Source organism: Theropithecus gelada, chromosome 2 (genome assembly GCF_003255815.1).
Source record: "Theropithecus gelada isolate Dixy chromosome 2, Tgel_1.0, whole genome shotgun sequence".
Lineage (NCBI taxonomy): Eukaryota > Metazoa > Chordata > Mammalia > Primates > Cercopithecidae > Theropithecus > Theropithecus gelada.
The window spans coordinates 45,380,455-45,398,047 of NC_037669.1; the positions used below are offsets into that span (position 1 = coordinate 45,380,455).

Here is a 17,593-nt window from a genome sequence, read left to right on the forward strand (position 1 = left end):
TCAGCCTCTATCACTTATAATTATGTGACCTGGGCTAAGTCACGTTCTAGAGTTCCTCATCTAAAAAATGAGAATATTGACTCACCTCAAAGGTACTGAGGCAATATTCAGCAAAATAAACATAGTATAATTACAGCATAGTGCCTAGCAAATAGTAAGAATATATGATGGTAATACTTAGATAAGAAACTGCTTTAGATTCTAAAAAAAGTTTTCTTTTTTACCATTTTTGAAAATCTTTCTAAAATTATCTTCCTAAAAATAGTTTTATCACCTTATAGCAATAGTTGTCAAATTTTAGGCTAATGGGATTAAGGACGTCTGGGATGAATTCAGTATTTTGAACAAACAATCCCATCAATTGAGTTACACGCAGTCCACTGACCACACACTGAATTAAGAGTACACAAGCAAAATTCTACTTTTTCTTGAGGCCTCCAGTTAACCATTACAAACAACAAATACTGAATCCATCTATGATACCCTTAGGGATTACAGGTGGGTAGGGATTTTGCCTCATGCCAAATGTACCCATTCTGTGACGTGTGACTCACATACCACTGCTACCTCTTTTCCGCTATCAGGCTCAGCTGTCAATTGTCACTATTGTCACAATGTGCCTGTCTTCACTCACTTTTTAATCTTCTGTTAAAATATGTTGTAACCTAAAAAACAGCCAAGTTTGTCTGAATACCTATAATAAAATTAACGGGTCTGCTCCGGGAAGACCAAAGTATAGTAGTAAAGTATAGCAGCAAGCCATGTTACATCCCCTTGAACATCTCAGATGTCAGTTTTGGCTTAAATACCAGCTTTCAATTGTGATCAGGTTAGCTGTAACTGCCAAATATATGACCTCCAGATAAGTGGAATGTGACACACTCAATCTCTCTCTATATATATATATACACACACACACACATACATATGTATGTTACGTACATATGATTGTGGACATTTGTATGATTTACACATGTATATGAGGCTATGCAAAAAGGTCCCATTTCCCTGACGGAAGGAAGGACTTAAAACAAGACATACATTCACAACAAAATAAGGATTACAGAGAGACATATGGGTTTCTGAATTCTCTCCATCAATTTTGTTTCTGGCTCACTTCATTAGAAGTCTGATGTTTTGAATTATTAATTCTGTATAGTAATATTACCTTTCAAATACTTTTTAAAAGTACAATACATAAGACTCCCCCACAATGAAACATTCTATCTAAATACTTAAGTAGCACCTACACATAAGATTCAAGGCACTTGGTAAATAGCAATTTTATAATGATGGGGAACTCAAGAGTTTTCTCAGAATCACTAAAGTTATAGCCAAAAACTGGATTCAAGGACAAAAACTTGTAACTATTAACTACAGTAAAGACTTAATGACTAGACTTTTAAAAATTTTTGTTATATAAAGAGAATTCACTAAAACGATTGTATTTTAATCTTTTCCTTGTTAGCTTTTAACATATCTTGAACTATTTTTCAGAAAACTCTATCTAAACATAAATCAGTTTTTAAACTTCCAAGTTATTTCAAATCCAACCCTAAACTAAAATTCTACCATCCCCTCTGAGTGTTATTAAGTGATGAATTACAGCCAAGAAAATTCTAATTGTTTCAGTACATCTGTCAACTAAATATTTATAGCTGGGCACAGTAAAACTAGCACTTTGGGAGGCTGAGGTGAGAGAATCAATTGAGCTCAGGAGTTCGAAACTGGCCTAGGCAACATAGTGAGACCTCATCTCTACAGAAGAAAAAAGTTAAAATTAGCCAGGTATGGTGGCACACACCTGTAGTCTCAGCTACTTGGGAGGCTGAGGCAGGCAGATGGCTTGAGTCCAGGAGTTCAAAGATGTAGTGAGCCATGATCACACCACTGCACTCCGGCCTGGGTGACAGAGCAAGACTCTGTCTCAAAATCATAAAAACCTCAAAATATTTATAAATTAGAATCAGTTTATGACAGAACTGGTTTATCATATTTTCTTTGCAGAAAAAAAATTTCCTCTTTCTAGTTTGTTTTGTGCCAAATTTCAAATACCTATCTGCCAATGCATGAGAATTTTACTGTAAAAAAATTTTCTTCTTGTCTAGACATATTATATTAAACTTTTGATACTGTATTTTCATGTGAGTCATTTAACGATTTCTATTACGTTATATATCAATTTATATTCTGTTAGTCTACTTACCTATTCAGTTTACACCAGAGATGAAAACTTTTAAAAGTTTGTAATAACCTTTGTTGTATTTATTTTAGGAAAGAAATAAAGAGCAGCAGAGAATTCGGGTGTCCAGCTCACCACCACTATGCTCCTTGATTTTCAGATCACCATCTCATTCCCAAACACTAATTCTAATGACTAAATTTAAAAAGCTGTTACAAAAACTAAATAATCCTGTACCACTAACAGATAAAACTAACTTAGAACTATTTCAAAATGACTCCTTTGTCCCCATTTAAAACTGGCCACCATGTCTCAACAGACAGAAGCAGCATGACCAAGGGCTTATCTTTTAGACTGCTAAGGTTGGACTCTTTCATATCTGATAGAGTGAGCAATTGTCGGGGGCAGGGATATGAGTGGAAACAGGACAGAAGAAAAAAAAAGAGGCAAGGTATAATACTAGTACACTGGGGAAAATCTACAACTTGTATTTAAATTACTGCTTCATTACTACAAACACTAACTAAAAAAACAAAATAAATCACTGTTTCACAATGTTCTTTCCCTGTAGAATAAATTTGCCCATTATAGTCTCATTAGTAACTAAAATTACACAAATTGAAAGTGAACTGTAGTGTCTCTTTGAAAACCTTACCAATGACACTTATTGTAAAGACAATTTCCAACATTCGTTTACACAGTAAATACCAAGTTCACAATTAGTGCATGGCACCATGCTGGGAACTGTAAAGGAACATGGCAAATTTCACAGAAACATTCTTACCTTCAGCTGAAACCCAGTTTCATTCACAGTCTCCTTCCAGTTACCTTCCTAAAAATTGAAGTTAATTTTAGAAATCATTACTTCAAAGCAAATATTCCAAATTAAGTAAATTAAATTCCTATCATTCTGTTCTTACTTCAGCAGGGATTGGAGAAAGAGGTTTAAAAAAATTTCTTTTCACTTCAAAATTAAACATTCAATCCGGCCGGGGGTGGTGGCTCAAGCCTGTAATCCCAGCACTTAGGGAGGCCGAGACGGGCGGATCACCAGGTCAGGAAATTGAGACCATCCTGGCTAACACGGTGAAATCCCGTCTCTACTAAAAATACAAAAAAAGTAGCCGGGCGAGGTGGCGGGCGCCTGTAGTCCCAGCGACTCCGGAGGCTGAGGCAGGAGAATGGCGTGAACCTGGGAGGCGGAGCTTGCAGTGAGCCGAGTTTGCGCCACTGCACTCCAGCCTGGGAGACACAGCGAGACTCCATCTCAAAACAAAACAAAACAAAACAATTCAATCCAACTTCTAAAAGATTACCAAATGGTGCACCCAAGATTTTATAGATCTGAGCTTCAAAATACTGAAGACAAATTTTACTATTATTTAAATGATACCAAAAATACCATCATCAGTATCTTTAAATAGAAAAATGTTAGCCAAAATAATAACATAATCCATTAATTGGAAATTCATAACAAAAAAATAAATTGCATGTAAATTAACAAAAAGATCCTTAACATAAGTATTCTACAATTTTTTTTTACGAAACCCAAATTAAATGAATATTTTACTAAGACTAAATAAAAGAAAAATACCTGTGTTAAAAACAGATAGAAGATTTTGTCTCTACAAAGGATGGGATGTGAAGCAATCCTCAAGAGGAAGTTTTCTAAACCAATCCGTCGCCGCTCCACAAAATCTGGATCCATGTTGTCAGCAGAGAGTTTATGCCAAACAAATTCTGCCTAGGTAAACAAAACAATCATTAAGAATAGTCTCAATGCGGAAGACTTCTAAACTACTGCCATTTCACTTCTTACCCGTTTTTCTGGCAGAGGTGGCACAACAATATGTGGATAGTAAACTAAAAGGTAGTTTCTCAACAACTCAAATTCACTATATCGCCGCCACAGTGAGTCTGTTAGGACACTCTGACCATCGGTGTGTTCAACTGACCTGAAAAGGAACAGAACGACACTGAAGTTATTTTTTAAAAACAAAAATACATACATATAAACACAATCACCTTTAAAATTATAACTACAGAATGATTATGAATCAAGCAGTAAGTAAAGAACTTTTCATACATTTTCTTTTTCTTTTCTTTTTTTTTTCTTTTCAAGACAGGGTCTCACTGTGGCCCAGGCTGGAGTGCAGGGGTACAATCACGGCTCACTGCAACCTTGACCTCCTGGGTTCAGGCACTCCTTCCACCTCAGCCTCCTGAGTAGCTGGGACCACAGGCACATGTCACCACATTGGCTAATACTTAAATTTTTTGTAGAAATGGGATCCAGCTATGTTGCTCAGGCTGGTGTCAAACTCCTGGGCTTACGCCATCTTCCTGCATTGGCCTCATGTATTTTCATATTTAATCCTTATGACAACCCTGTGAGGCAGAGATTTATTATCCTCATTTTACAGATGAGGACACAACTGCACAGTATATGCTCTGCCTATGATCACAAAGGTCTGTGGATAAAGAACTCAGATCTATCTGATTTCAAAGCTCTTACTCCTAACCACTTTCTTTCTGTTACAGAAAGCCTGTTTAAACATAAGAGAAACAGTTTTATTAGGAATACTCTAAAAGCCTTAATGTATAAATAATTGATTTTTTAACATGATAAAATCTAGTTTAGCTAGTGCTTCATTAAATAAAAAGCATTTTTAACTTCATTTCTGCCACAATGAGAGAATAACATTCACAATGAGAGAATAACATTCACAACAAAGACCAAGACACCACAAAAACTTCAATTTAGGTTATTAATGAATCAGATTAATCCAAGTACCAAGAAACAGCCACAGGAACAAAATATTAATTAGCTCTGAAAGAGTGGCAAAGAGGGGTCATAAAAATTCATCTCTAGCCTAACTTTAAATTATAAAGGGCTGGTAGGCAATGCCATGTCTTATACACATAAAAGTTCAACTTACTTTTGGGGGAAAGTTAAGGTAAAATAATATAAAGGATATTTTAAATATTTTGACTACTTAGGATTTCTTGCCAGCATAAGTAAGTCCAATTAGAAAGCATCAGTCTTCTAAACATTATCAGGACCTTGCTATTTTTCTAATTAGCTTGACAATAACCTGTTTGCCTTCCACGAAATGCACAATGTGTATTTTGTACATTAGGACACAAAGTCATAGAAGTTAAATCAGTCTCTGAATAAAGTCTAGAGAAAGTATTTACATCATGCCATGTTCAACACAATAGATGCTCATTTTTATTATTTTTTAAGTTTGCTACTAAATTTTATTGCATGTTAATAAAAATGAACCAAAATATGAAATGCAAAATGCACAAATGGCTCCCATGGCAAAAATACAGTATTAAATCATAATTCATTTTAAAGAGTATACCTAGACATTAGCTATAACTGATACTATCCCAATTACAATTCCCAACTTCAGCTGAAAAAATACTTGGGTTAATCTCAAGTTTCAAATTATTCAGAATCACTACCAACAAAACCCATAACTTGTAAATAAGTGGATAAATAAAGCCTATAAGTAGTACACCTACAGGGCTGATAGAAGGTCTGTGTAAGCGTTTAAAAAAAACAAAAAAACAAAAAAACAAAAAAACGTGGCTGGATGCGGTGGCTCACGGCTGTAATCCCAGCACTTTGGGAGGTCGAGGCAGGTGGATCACCTGAGGTCAGGAATTCGAGACCAGCCTGGCCAACATGGTGAAACCCCATCTCTACTAAAAATACAAAAAATTAGCTGGGCGTGGTGGCAGGCGCCCGTAATCCCAGCCACTCAGGAGGCTGAGACAGGAGAATCGCTTGAACGTGGGAGGCAGAGGTTGCACTGAGCTGAGATTGCGCCAACGCACTCCAGCCTGGGCAACAAGAGCGAAACTCCATCTCAAAAAACAAACACCAAAAAAAAAAAAAAAACCAAAAAGACAGGGTCCAGTAGTTTCATTAGAAACTGACTAAAAGCACAGAGAAGACTTTCATTAGACCCCAAAACCATCCCATTTATCTAATCGCTCAACAACTATTTTTTTTTTTTTTTGAGACTGAGTCTTGCTCTGTCGCCCAGGCTGGAGTGCAGTGGCGCAATCTCGGCTCACTGCAAGCTCCGCCTCCCGGGTTCACGCCATTCTCCTGCCTCAGCCTCCCGAGTAGCTGGGACCACAGGCGCCCGCCACCTCGCCCGGCTAGTTTTTTGTATTTTTTAGTAGAGACGGGGTTTCACCGTGTTAGCCAGGATGGTCTCGATCTCCTGACCTTGTGATCCGCCCGTCTCAGCCTCCCAAAGTGCTGGGATTACAGGCTTGAGCCACCGCGCCCGGCTCAACAACTATTTAATAGCACCTAATTGGTTTTCCTTGTAATATTTAACCCTCACAATGAAAATATGATCATTAAGCACGTTTTACAAATTAGAAGAATAACATACTGCCTTCCAAGCCATCCGGGAATTACTACCTATTCTAAAAGAGACTTATACTTATTTTAGAATAGTTCATATTCAATGAAAAGGAACACATACAAAAAAGTCTTGGGGAATTAAAAACCAGTGACTTTAGTCTTATTCAATCTTAGCCCACTAAACTGTAACACTATAGAATAGGCACATACCAAAAACATCCTTTTTAATTTTAAACTTAAGAATTTACTTTGGAAGCTAGAGTTAACACTAATTTCTGAAGTATTTTTTAGGTGGCTAACTTAAAAAAAAAAAAAAAAAAAACAGAAACAAAACCTCTCGATAACTGGACTATAGACAATTGCTAAAAGGGCTTTCTACTTGTATTCAAAAGGTAGGTAGGTAAGCTACATGACAGAAGTTGAATTTCTAGTTAATATGAAGGGTCAATAATATCCATATTGTCCACAACTGTCTGCAAAACACTGAATTACAAAAACAGTGCTTAATAATTAAATTAAGAAATTTGATGACTGTGGTTGATGATGAAGGTCAGTTAACCAGGCCAGGCGCGGTGGCTCAAGCCTGTAATCCCAGCACTTTGGGAGGCCGAGACGGGCGGATCATGAAGTCAGGAGATCGAGACCATCCTGGCTAACAAGGTGAAACCCCATCTCTACTAAAAATACAAAAAATTAGCCGGGCATGGTGGCAGGTGCCTGTAGTCCCAGCTACTCGGGAGGCTGAGGCAGGAAAATGGCATGAACCCGGGAGCTGGAGCTTGCAGTGAGCTGAGATCGCACCACTGCACTCCAGCCTGGGCCACAGAGCCAGACTCGGTCTCAAAAAAAAAAAAAAAAAAAAAAAAGAAAAAAAAAAAAAGTCAGTTAACCTTAGGGATATTATAAAACAATCTATTCAAAATCAGTATTTCTCGAATCCCATGTCTATATGATGTGGAATAGGGAAGAACGTCTTAAAACAGAAAAAACACAAATCATAAAGAGAAAAGACAGATAAACCTATCTTAAAATGGAAAGGCTCTGTAGTTTAAAAGACACCAATAAAAAATCATGGTCCAGCTGGGCACATTGGCTCACACCTGTAATTCCAGCACTTTGGGAGGAGGCCGAGGCAGGTGGATCACTTGAGGTCAGGAGTTCAAGACCAGCCTGGCCAGCATGGCAAAACCCCATCTCTACTAAAAATACAAAAATTAGCTGGGTGTGGTGGTACAAGTCTGTAATCTCAGCTACTCGGGAAGCTGAGGTGAGAGAATCGCTTGAGCCCGGGAGGAGGAGGTTGCGGTGAGTCAAGATCACATCACTGTATTCCCGCCTGGGCAACAAAGCGAGACTCCACCTCAGGAAAAAAAAAAAAAAAAAAAAAAAAAAAAGGTCCCTGGGGCTCATCTGTACTGAAAGCTCCTGGACCTTTAAATAAAAAATGTAAAATCCTGCACCCCACCCCAAACCATGAAGTTGTTTAACAAATTTTTCAAGTAATTCCAACATGTTTTTAAGTATAAAAGCCATGTTTTAAAATAAATTTGTATTGAAATACAGTTGTGAAAGTTGACTTAATAATCCTTTTGTGCACCACACATTTATTGATGGTCTACTTAAATATGTATTCACAGTCTAGCTATTACTGATGTATGGTCACTTCTAACTCCCAGGTTCAAATTAGAACTGGGCTACAGAAGAAAACAATGATCCTTTATTTATTTCAAAGCCAAGCCTAAACATTATTCAGTTATTCCAGATTACCCAAATCAAGGTTCTCTCCCAGCAGTAAAAGTAATCAATACCTATTTCATTGCCCAAGTGGGTGAAAAAATAGGCATATACCAAATATATCCTTTTTCATTGTAAACTTAAAATTTACTTAGAAGGCTACAGCTAACACTATTTTCTAAAGTATTATTATTAAAGTGGCTAATTTAACTTAAAAAACAAAAAAACAGAAACAAAAGTCCTCTTACGGGGCCATGATCTTTAAAATATAACCTTACAAACCTCTGCAATACATAAACATATATATGTCATGAAATGACCTAATTTTGAAAAGAACCACATTACCTCTCTCTTTTCCTAAACTTACTACTGCATAAAAATTTTCTTGGCTGGGCGCAGTGGCTCACGCCTGTAATCCCAGCACTTTGGGAGGCCAAGGCGGGCAGATCACCAGGTCAGGAGATCAAGACCATCCTGGCTAACACAGTGAAACCCCATCTCTACTAAAAATACAAAAAAAATTAGCCGGGCATGGTGACAGGCGCCTGTAGTCCCAGCTACTCGGGAGGCTGAGGCAGGAGAATGGTGTGAACCCAGGAGGCCAAGCTTGCAATGAGCTGAGATGTGCCACTGCACTCCAGCCTGGGCAACAGAGCGAGACTCCGTCTAAAAAAAGAAAAGAATTTTTTTTTTTCCCAGAAGATTCTTTTCTCTCTTTTTCTTTCTTTCTAGTGGAAGAAGGAAAACTAAATTTTCAGAATTGTCTGTAGACAACGTTCACCAAGATTTAAACTTTTATTTTGGGTAGAAACACAGACCTGGAAGAAGCCTTGAAAAGTCACAGGGTTCAGCATTAAGGCAAGCTCACAGGTAAATCCTATGAAAATGGTAAGTTAAACATTTTTTTCTTAAAAAAGTATTAACATTGGCCGGGTGCGGTGGCTCATATCTGTAATCCCAGCACTTTGGGAGGCCAAGGTGGGTGGATCACGAGGTCAGAAATTCGAGACCAGTCTGGCCAACATGGTGAAACCCCATCTCTACTAAAAATACACGGTGGCAGGTGCCTGTAATACCAGCTACTTGGGAGGCTAAGGCAGGTGAATCGCTTGAACCCAGGAGGCGGAGTTTGCAGTGAGCCGAGATCGTACCACTGCACTCTAGCCTGGGTGACAGAGTGAGACTCCATCTCAAAAAAAAAAAAAAAAAAAGAAAGTAGGCAGGGCACGGTGGCTCAAGCCTGTAATCCCAGCACTTTGGGAGGTTGAGATGGGTGGATCACGAGGTCAGGAAATCGAGACCATCCTGGCTAACATGGTGAAACCCCGTCTCTACTAAAAATACACAAAGATGAGCCAGGCGTGGTAGCGGTCGCCTGTAGTCCCAGCTACTCAGGAGGCTGAGGCAGGAGAACAGCATGAACCTGGGAGGCAGAGCTTGCAGTAAGCCGAGATCACGCCACTGCACTCCAGCCTGGGCAACAGAGCAAGACTCAATCTCAAAAAAAAGTATTAACATTAAAGCATCATTATAACACTTAACTTCATTTGGTAGTCTTTTTTTTTTTTTTTTTTTTTGAGACAGTCTCTCGCTTTGTCACCCAGGCTCGAGTGCAGTGGCACAATCTCAGCTTACTGTAATCTCTACCTCCCAGGTTCAAGTGATTCTCCTGCCTCAGACTCCCGAGTAGCTGGGACCACCACACCTGGCTAATTTTCATATTTTTAGTAGAGACGGGGTTTCGCCATGTTGGCCAGGGTGGTCTCAAACTCCTGACCTCAGGTGATCTGCTTGCCTTGGCCTCCCAAAGTGCGGAGATTACCGGCATGAGCCACCATGCCCAGCTAGGTTTAGTAGTCTATTATTTTACTGGCTATCAACAATTCTCTCATATCTATTTGTTTTAATTGAAAGCACTTCTGCTCAATCTCTGAAGACAGAAAAGAAACAGTACATTATTCTTTATATAAACTGTTTATAACTGGCAACAACAAATTGAGTCTTCCCTTGCCTTTTTTTAGACGAAACAACTCTAATTCCTTTAGCTTTTCCCTTAGGAGGTAAAAGACAATTTTTCTGGTGAGTTTTTATTTCCTACTCCATAATTTACTTTGTCTTTTCTATTTTTACTCACCAAGTTCTTTTTCCTTGTTTTTTAAAGGTGTCTACTTCCCATTATTCTTAAATTTACTCCAAGTTCTAAAGTGCCAATCTAAGTGTTTCTGTTTGTTAATTTTTGTAACTCCCAACTGTCTTAAGAGGACTCAGACCTTATTCTCTACTCCTAGAATTCTTTGTTAACCATTTCCACTTGCCCAAGTTCACTTCATACATGCCTGAGAACCTGGTATCCTTTTACAAAAAAACACAGGGATTCTGAGACCAAGGAATCCTCCAAAGCATGTATCAAGTAACATTCCAGATTCCAAAAGTATTCCACTAACCTTCCCTCTCCCCACAAAACAGATTCATTAAAATATAGCTATCTACCAAGAGTATCAGAGCAAAAGATACAGCTGTTTACCCATTAAAAGGTTAAGGACACAGGGCTGGATGCAGTGGTTCACACCAGTAATCCTAGCATTTTGGGAGGCTGACGCAGGAATATCGCTTGAGCTCAGGAGTTTGAGACCAGACTGAGCCACATGCCTACGAAAAATTTAAAAACTGCCAGACACAGTGGCTCATGCCTGTAATCCTAACACTTTGGGAGGCCAAGGTGGGTGCATCATTTGAGGTCAGGAGTTTGAGACCAGCCTGGCCAACATGGTGAAATCCTGTCTCTACTAAAAATACAAAAAAAATCAGCTGGGCATGGTAGCACATGCCTGTAATCCCAGCTACTTGGGAGGCTAAGGCAGGAGAATCACTTGAACCCAGGAGACAGAGATTGCAGTGAGCCAAGATCATGCCACTGTATTCTAGCCTTGGCAACAGAGTGAGACTCCATCTCAAAAAAAAAAAAAAATTAAAAATTAGCCAGCCATGGTGGCTCACACCTGTATGCCAGCTACTCAGGAAACTGAGGTGAGAGAATCACTTGACCCTAGGAGTTTGAGGCTGCAGTGAGCCATGACTGCACCACTGTACTCCAGCCCAGGCAACAGAATGAGACTCTGTCTCAAAAAAAAGTAAAGAAACAAAATCAATCCCGGAAAAAAAAAAAAAAAAACTTTAAAAAATTCTGTTATACAACAGAGTCTGCATCAATAGCTACCAGAAAAAGCTTGCCGTCTACCTGCCCAGGTGTAATTTTCATCACCCACCTTGTTTCAATGAGGTAAGCGGTATATGTTTCTTGCATGTTCATGGCATTTCTTCCAGTTCGTTTTTCTGCTTCTGAAACACTGATTTCTATCTTCTTCAACCAAAAATTATTGTGTGTCATCTGGACAAAACAACAACAACAACAACAAAAAACTCTTTAAGATGGTACTGAAAAAAGCCTCAGCCACATAAATTAAACCCATTATTGGGTTTACATATTTCAAAATAGTTACTTATAGTTCTTGAGTTGCCAGGGGTTGCAAAATGACAGCGGCAAATGATAGCCTTTATCAACATACAAAAGTACATTAACTTTTCCAGAGGTATTTTATTTATATATGTATTTATTTTTATTTTTTGAGACCAAGTCTCACTCTGTCACCCAGGCTGAAGTGCACTGGTGCAATCTCGGCTCACTGCAACCTTCACCTCCTGGGTTCAAGGGATTCTCCTGCCTGTCTCCCAAGTAGCTGGGATTATAGGCATGCACCACCACGCTCAGCTGACTTTGGTATTTTCAGTAGAAACGGGGTTTCACCATGTTGACCAGGATGGTCTCGAACTCCTGACCTCAGGTGATCCACCTGCCTTGGCCTCCCAAAGTGCTGGGATTATAGGCATGAGCCACTGCGCCCGGCCTTCCAGAGGTAGTTTAAAAGGTACTATATGTTGAATGATTAAAATTTAGACATTTCATAAGTGACCAAGAATAATCTATAAAAATACATAAGAAAATATCTTAAAAACACATTAGACACAAAGGATTCTGGGAGGATAGTGAATAGGAAGCACCAGGAATCCATCTCCCCACCTAGATGACAACTGCACTGGCAGACCCTATCTGATGTAAGTATTTGGGAACTCTGGAGTCCAATAAAGGCTTGCAATCCCCAGGGGAAGGCTTGGATGACAAAATGTGGTTACTTTCAATCAATTTCAGCTACCTATCCCTTAGTGCCTAACAGGCAGCTGTGCAGCATTTCTGGAACAGCCTGATGAAGCCAGGGTAGGCAAAAAGGGCCTTTTTCTCCAAACATCCATGATCTGTCCTCTGATCACCAACTGCTTCTTCTAAGAGGCACAAAGAAGTAGTGGCCACTGCTGTTGCTCCTCCCCACACTGTTGCAAGCCTCCTGTCCTGGCTGAAGTGACTTCCAGGGGATTCAAAAGCCAGCATCCTGTTTTTCCTCCCTTCATTTTTATTTTGACCCTCTTTTGTAAGCCAGACATTTAGCCAGGTGTGGTAGTGCGTGCCTTTAGTTCTGGCTACCAAGGAGGCTGAGGCAGGTGGATCAGTTCAGCAAAGGAGGTCAAAACTAGCCTGGGAAACATAGGAAGACCTTATCTCTCAAAAAGAAAAAATTGGACGTTTAAGAACAACTGGATAGATGAGGACAATTAGAAAATAATCATACATGCCCAGGAAAAGGCTCAAGCTCAGGAAAGATCTCTAAAGACTTTAAGTTTACACCTCTCTCAGGCTGATCTTTGGCATGGAGACAGTCTACAGCAATTAAAAAATAAATATAAATAACAAAAACAACAACCCCCAGGGTAGGGGAAGAATTTGATGTCCAGAGTTACCACATTATTACATGCAAATGCCTAGTTTTTTTTGTTTTTTTTTTGAGACGGAGTCTCGCTCTGTCGCCCAGGCTGGAGTGCAGTGGCTGGATCTCAGCTCACTGCAAGCTCCGCCTCCCGGGTTTAAGCCATTCTCCTGCCTCAGCCTCCCGAGTAGCTGGGACTACAGGCGCCCGCCACCTCACCCGGCTAGGTTTTTTTTTGTATTTTTTAGTAGAGACGGGGTTTCACCGTGTTAGCCAGGATGGTCTCGATCTCCTGACCTCGTGATCCGCCCGTCTCGGCCTCCCAAAGTGCTGGGATTACAGGCTTGAGCCACCGCGCCCGGCCTGCAAATGCCTAGTTTTCAACAACAAAAAAATCACAAGGCATATAAAGAAACAGCGTGGTATGAACCCTTCAGAGGGAAAAAATACATCAACAGAAACTGCTCCTGAAAAAGACATGATGACAGATCTACTAGAAAAAGACTTTTATCCCTTTACCCCCTTTTTCATTTCTTTTTTCTTTTTTTTTTTTTAGACAGAGTCTAGCTTTGTCACCCAGGCTGGATTGCTGTGGTGCAATCTCAACTCAGTGCAACCTCCGGCTCCTGGGTTCAAGCGATTCCTGTGCTTCAGCCTCCTGAGTAGCTGGGATTACAGGCATGTGCCACCACACCGGGCTATTTTTTTTTTTTTTTTTTGAGACAGAGTCTTGCTGTATCGCCAGGCCGGAGTCCAGTGGTGCGATCTCAGCTCGCTGCAACCTCTACCTCTGGGTTCAAGGGATTCTCCTGCCTTAGCCTCCAGAGTAGCTGAAACTACAGGCCATGTTGTCCAGGCTGGTCTTGAAGTTCTTGGCTCAAATGATCCACAAGCCTCAGTCTTCCAAGCTGCTGGCATTACAGGCAGGAGCTACCATGCCTGGCTGACAAAGACTTTAAAGTAATCATCCTATAAATGCTCAGACAACTTAAAGGAAGATGTGGAGAAAGTAAAAAAAATGATTTAAAAAAAAGATGTATGAACAAAACAGAAGTATCAGTACAGAGACAGAAAACTTAAAAAGAAACCAAAAAGTGGCCGGGCATGGTGGTTCATGCCTGTAATCCCAGCACTTTGGGAGGCTGAGGTCAGGAGTTCAAGACCAGTCTAGTCAACATGTTGAAACCCCGTCTTTACTGAAAATATAAAAACTAGCCGGGCATGGTGGCGGGCACTTGTAATCCCAGCTACTCAGGAGACTGAGGCATGGAGAATTACTCGAACCTGGGAGGCAGAGGTTGCAGTGAGCAAAGATCATGCCACTGTACTCCAGCCTCGGTGATAGGGCAAGAAAAAGAAAAAAGAAACCAAAAGAAATTCCGGAGCTGAAAAGTACAGTAACTGAAATTAAAAGTTCACTAGAGGGGTTCAAAGGCAAATTTCAGCAGGCACAAGAGAGAACTGGCAAACCAGAAGATAGGAGAATGGAAATTACCAAGTCCGAGGAATAGAAAAAAGAGGGAAGGAAAGTAAACAGAGCTTAAGGGAGAAGCAGGACACCATCAAACCAACATGTGCACTCTGGTAGTAAGGAGAGGGAGAGAGAAAAAGGGGAAGGGACAGTATCTGAAGAAATAATGGTAGAAAATTTCACAAATATGATAGAAGAAATGTATATAAATATCCAAGAAGCTTGACAAAATCCAAAATAAGATGTTTACTGAGACACCTTATAACTTTTCAGAGACAGAATCTTGACAGCAGCAAGACAGAAGCAACTGCTCATATATAAGGAATCTTCAATAAGGTTATCAGCAAATTTCTCATCAGAAATTTTGGAGGCCAGAAGACAGGGAGTTGATATCTTCAAAGTGCTAAAAAATAAAAATAACTGTCAATCCAGAATCCTATATCTAGCAAACTGTCCTTCAAAAGTGTAGGAAAAATTAAGACATTCCCAGAGGCAGGAGAATCGCTTGAACCCAGGAGGCAGAGGTTGCAGTGAGCCAAGATCGCGCCACTGAACTCTAGTCTGGGCAAGAGTCAGGCTCCGTCTCAAAAAAACAAAACAAAAAAATTAATGAAAACGAAATTATAAAAATAAGTCAATTTACAATAGCATCAAAAAGAAAAAAATACTTGGGAATTAAGGTGGTAAAAGACTTGTACAATGGAAACTAAAACATTGCTAGAAATTAAAAGAAGATAAATAAATGAAAACACATCCCATGTTCATGATTTGGAAGATTTAATATTATTAAGATATCAAAACTACCTAAAGCACTCTATATATTCAATGCAAACCCTATGAAAATCCCAATGGCATTCTTTGACATTCTTTGCAGAAATAGGAAAACTCATCCTAAGAGTCATATGGAATCTCAAGGGACCCCAAATAGCCAAAGCAATCTTGAAAATGAAGCATAAGGCCGGGCGCAGTGGCTTATGCCTGTAATCCCAGCACTTTGGGAGACCAGGGTGGGCAGATCAGGAGGTCAGGAGATGGAGACAATCCTGACTAACATGGTGAAACACCGTCTCTACTAAAAATACACAAAATTAGCCGGGCGTGGTGGCAGGCACCTGTAGTCCCAGCTACTCAGGAGGCTGAGGCAGGGGAATGGTGTGAACCCGGGAGGCGGAGCTTGCAGTGAGCCGAGATCACGCCACTGCACTCCAGCCTGGGCGACTAAGCGAGACTCTGTCTCAAAAAAAAAAAAAGGGGCCAGGCGCAGTGGCTCACGCCTGTAATCCCAACACTTTGGGAGGCCGAGGCGGGCGCATCACAACGTCAGGAGATCGAGACCACGGTGAAACCCCATCTCTACTAAAAATACAAAAAATTAGCCGGGCGCGCTGGCGGGCGCCTGTAGTCCCAGCTACTCAGGAGGCTGAGGCAGGAGAATGGCGTGAACCCGGGAGGCGGAGCTTGCAGTGAGCTGAGATCGCGCCACTGCACTCCAGCCTGGGCGACAGAGCCAGACTCCGTCTCAAAAAAAAAAAAAAAAAAAAGAAAAGAAAATGAAGCATAAATCTGGAGGACTCATACTTCCTAGTTTCAAAACTTACTACAAAGCTACAGTAATAAAAACAATATGGTACTGGCATAAAGGCAGGTATATAATGAAATTGAATAGATAGTCCAGAAATAAACCCTTGAATATATGGTCAAACAATTTTGTGACAGGACAGTTCGATGAGAAAAGGACAATGTTTCCAACAAACAATGCTGGGAAAACTGAATATCCACATATAAAAAAATTATATTGGACCCTTACCTAACACCCTACACAAAAACTAACTTTAAATGGTTCAAAGACCCAAGCATAAAACTCTTAGAAGAAAACACAGGGCAAAAGTTTCAAGACATTGGATGTGACCATGGTTTCTTGGATATGACACCAAAGGCACAGGCAGTAAAAGAAAACACTGGCAAATTGGACTTCATGAAAATGAAAAATGTCGTTCATCAAAAGACAGTGTTAACAGGCCAGGTGAGGTGGTTCACGCCTGTAATCCCAGCACTTTGGGAGGCGGAGGCAGGAGGATCACTTGAGGTCAGGCGTTCAAGACCAGCCTGGCCAACATGGTAAAACCCCATCTCTACAAAAACACAAAAATTAGCCAGGTATGCTGGCATGTCTGTAATCCCAGCTGCTTGGGAGGCTGAGGCAGGAAAATCGCTTGAAACCAGGATCCAGAGGCTGCAGTGAGCCAAGATCACACCACTGCATTTCAGCCTGGATGACAAAGCGAGACTATGTCTCAAGAGGAAAAACAAAACAAAACAAAAACGAGACCAGCCTGACCAACATGGAGAAATCCCATCTCCACGAAAAATACAAAATTAGCCGGGTGTGGTGGCACATGCCTGTAATCTCAGCTACTCAGGAGGCTGAGGCAGGAGAATTGCTTGAACTCAGGAGGCAGAGGTTGTGACGAGCCAAGATTGCACCACTGAAACTCCGTCTCAAAACAAAAACAAAAACAAACAAACAAACAAAAGGACAGTATTAGAGTAAAAAGCAACCCAAAGAATGGAAGAAAGCATTTTCTCTCATGGATCCAGACTATTTAGGGAACTCCCAAAACTCAACAACAAAATACAACCCAATTCGGCCAGGCACGGTGGCTCACGCCTGTAATCTCAGCACTTTGGGAGGCCAAGGCGGGTGGATCACCTGAGGTCAGGAGTTCGAGGCCAGCCTAGCCAACATGGCAAAACCCTGTCTCTAATAAAAATACAAAAAATTAGCTGGGTGTGGCGGTGGGTGCCTGTAATTCCAGCTACTTGGGAGGCTGAGGCAGGAGAATCGCTTGAGCCTGGGAGGCAGAGGTTACAGTGAGCTGAGATCGCGCCACTGCACTCCATCCAGCCTGGGTGACAGAGCGAGAATATGTCTCAAAAAAAAAGAAAATATATATATATATATATATTATATATACAACTCAATTCAAAAATGGAAAAAT

At 40.4% G+C, this 17,593-nt stretch overlaps 1 protein-coding gene across 2 annotated transcripts in view; it reads right to left on the bottom strand.

Annotated features, from left to right (window-relative positions):
• Nucleotides 1-17,593, bottom strand: part of SNX4 (sorting nexin 4) — a 79,016-nt gene that overhangs the window by 51,120 nt on the left and 10,303 nt on the right. The window contains exons 2-5 of one of the 2 annotated variants that reach the window (XM_025375395.1): nt 11,573-11,694; nt 4,002-4,137; nt 3,777-3,926; nt 2,967-3,014 (exon numbers count right to left, since the gene is read on the bottom strand). In XM_025375395.1, coding sequence (XP_025231180.1) covers nt 2,967-3,014; nt 3,777-3,926; nt 4,002-4,137; nt 11,573-11,694 — 456 coding nt within the window. The remainder of the gene's footprint in view (nt 1-2,966; nt 3,015-3,776; nt 3,927-4,001; nt 4,138-11,572; nt 11,695-17,593) is intronic. The other variant, XM_025375396.1, reaches the window with a different exon arrangement.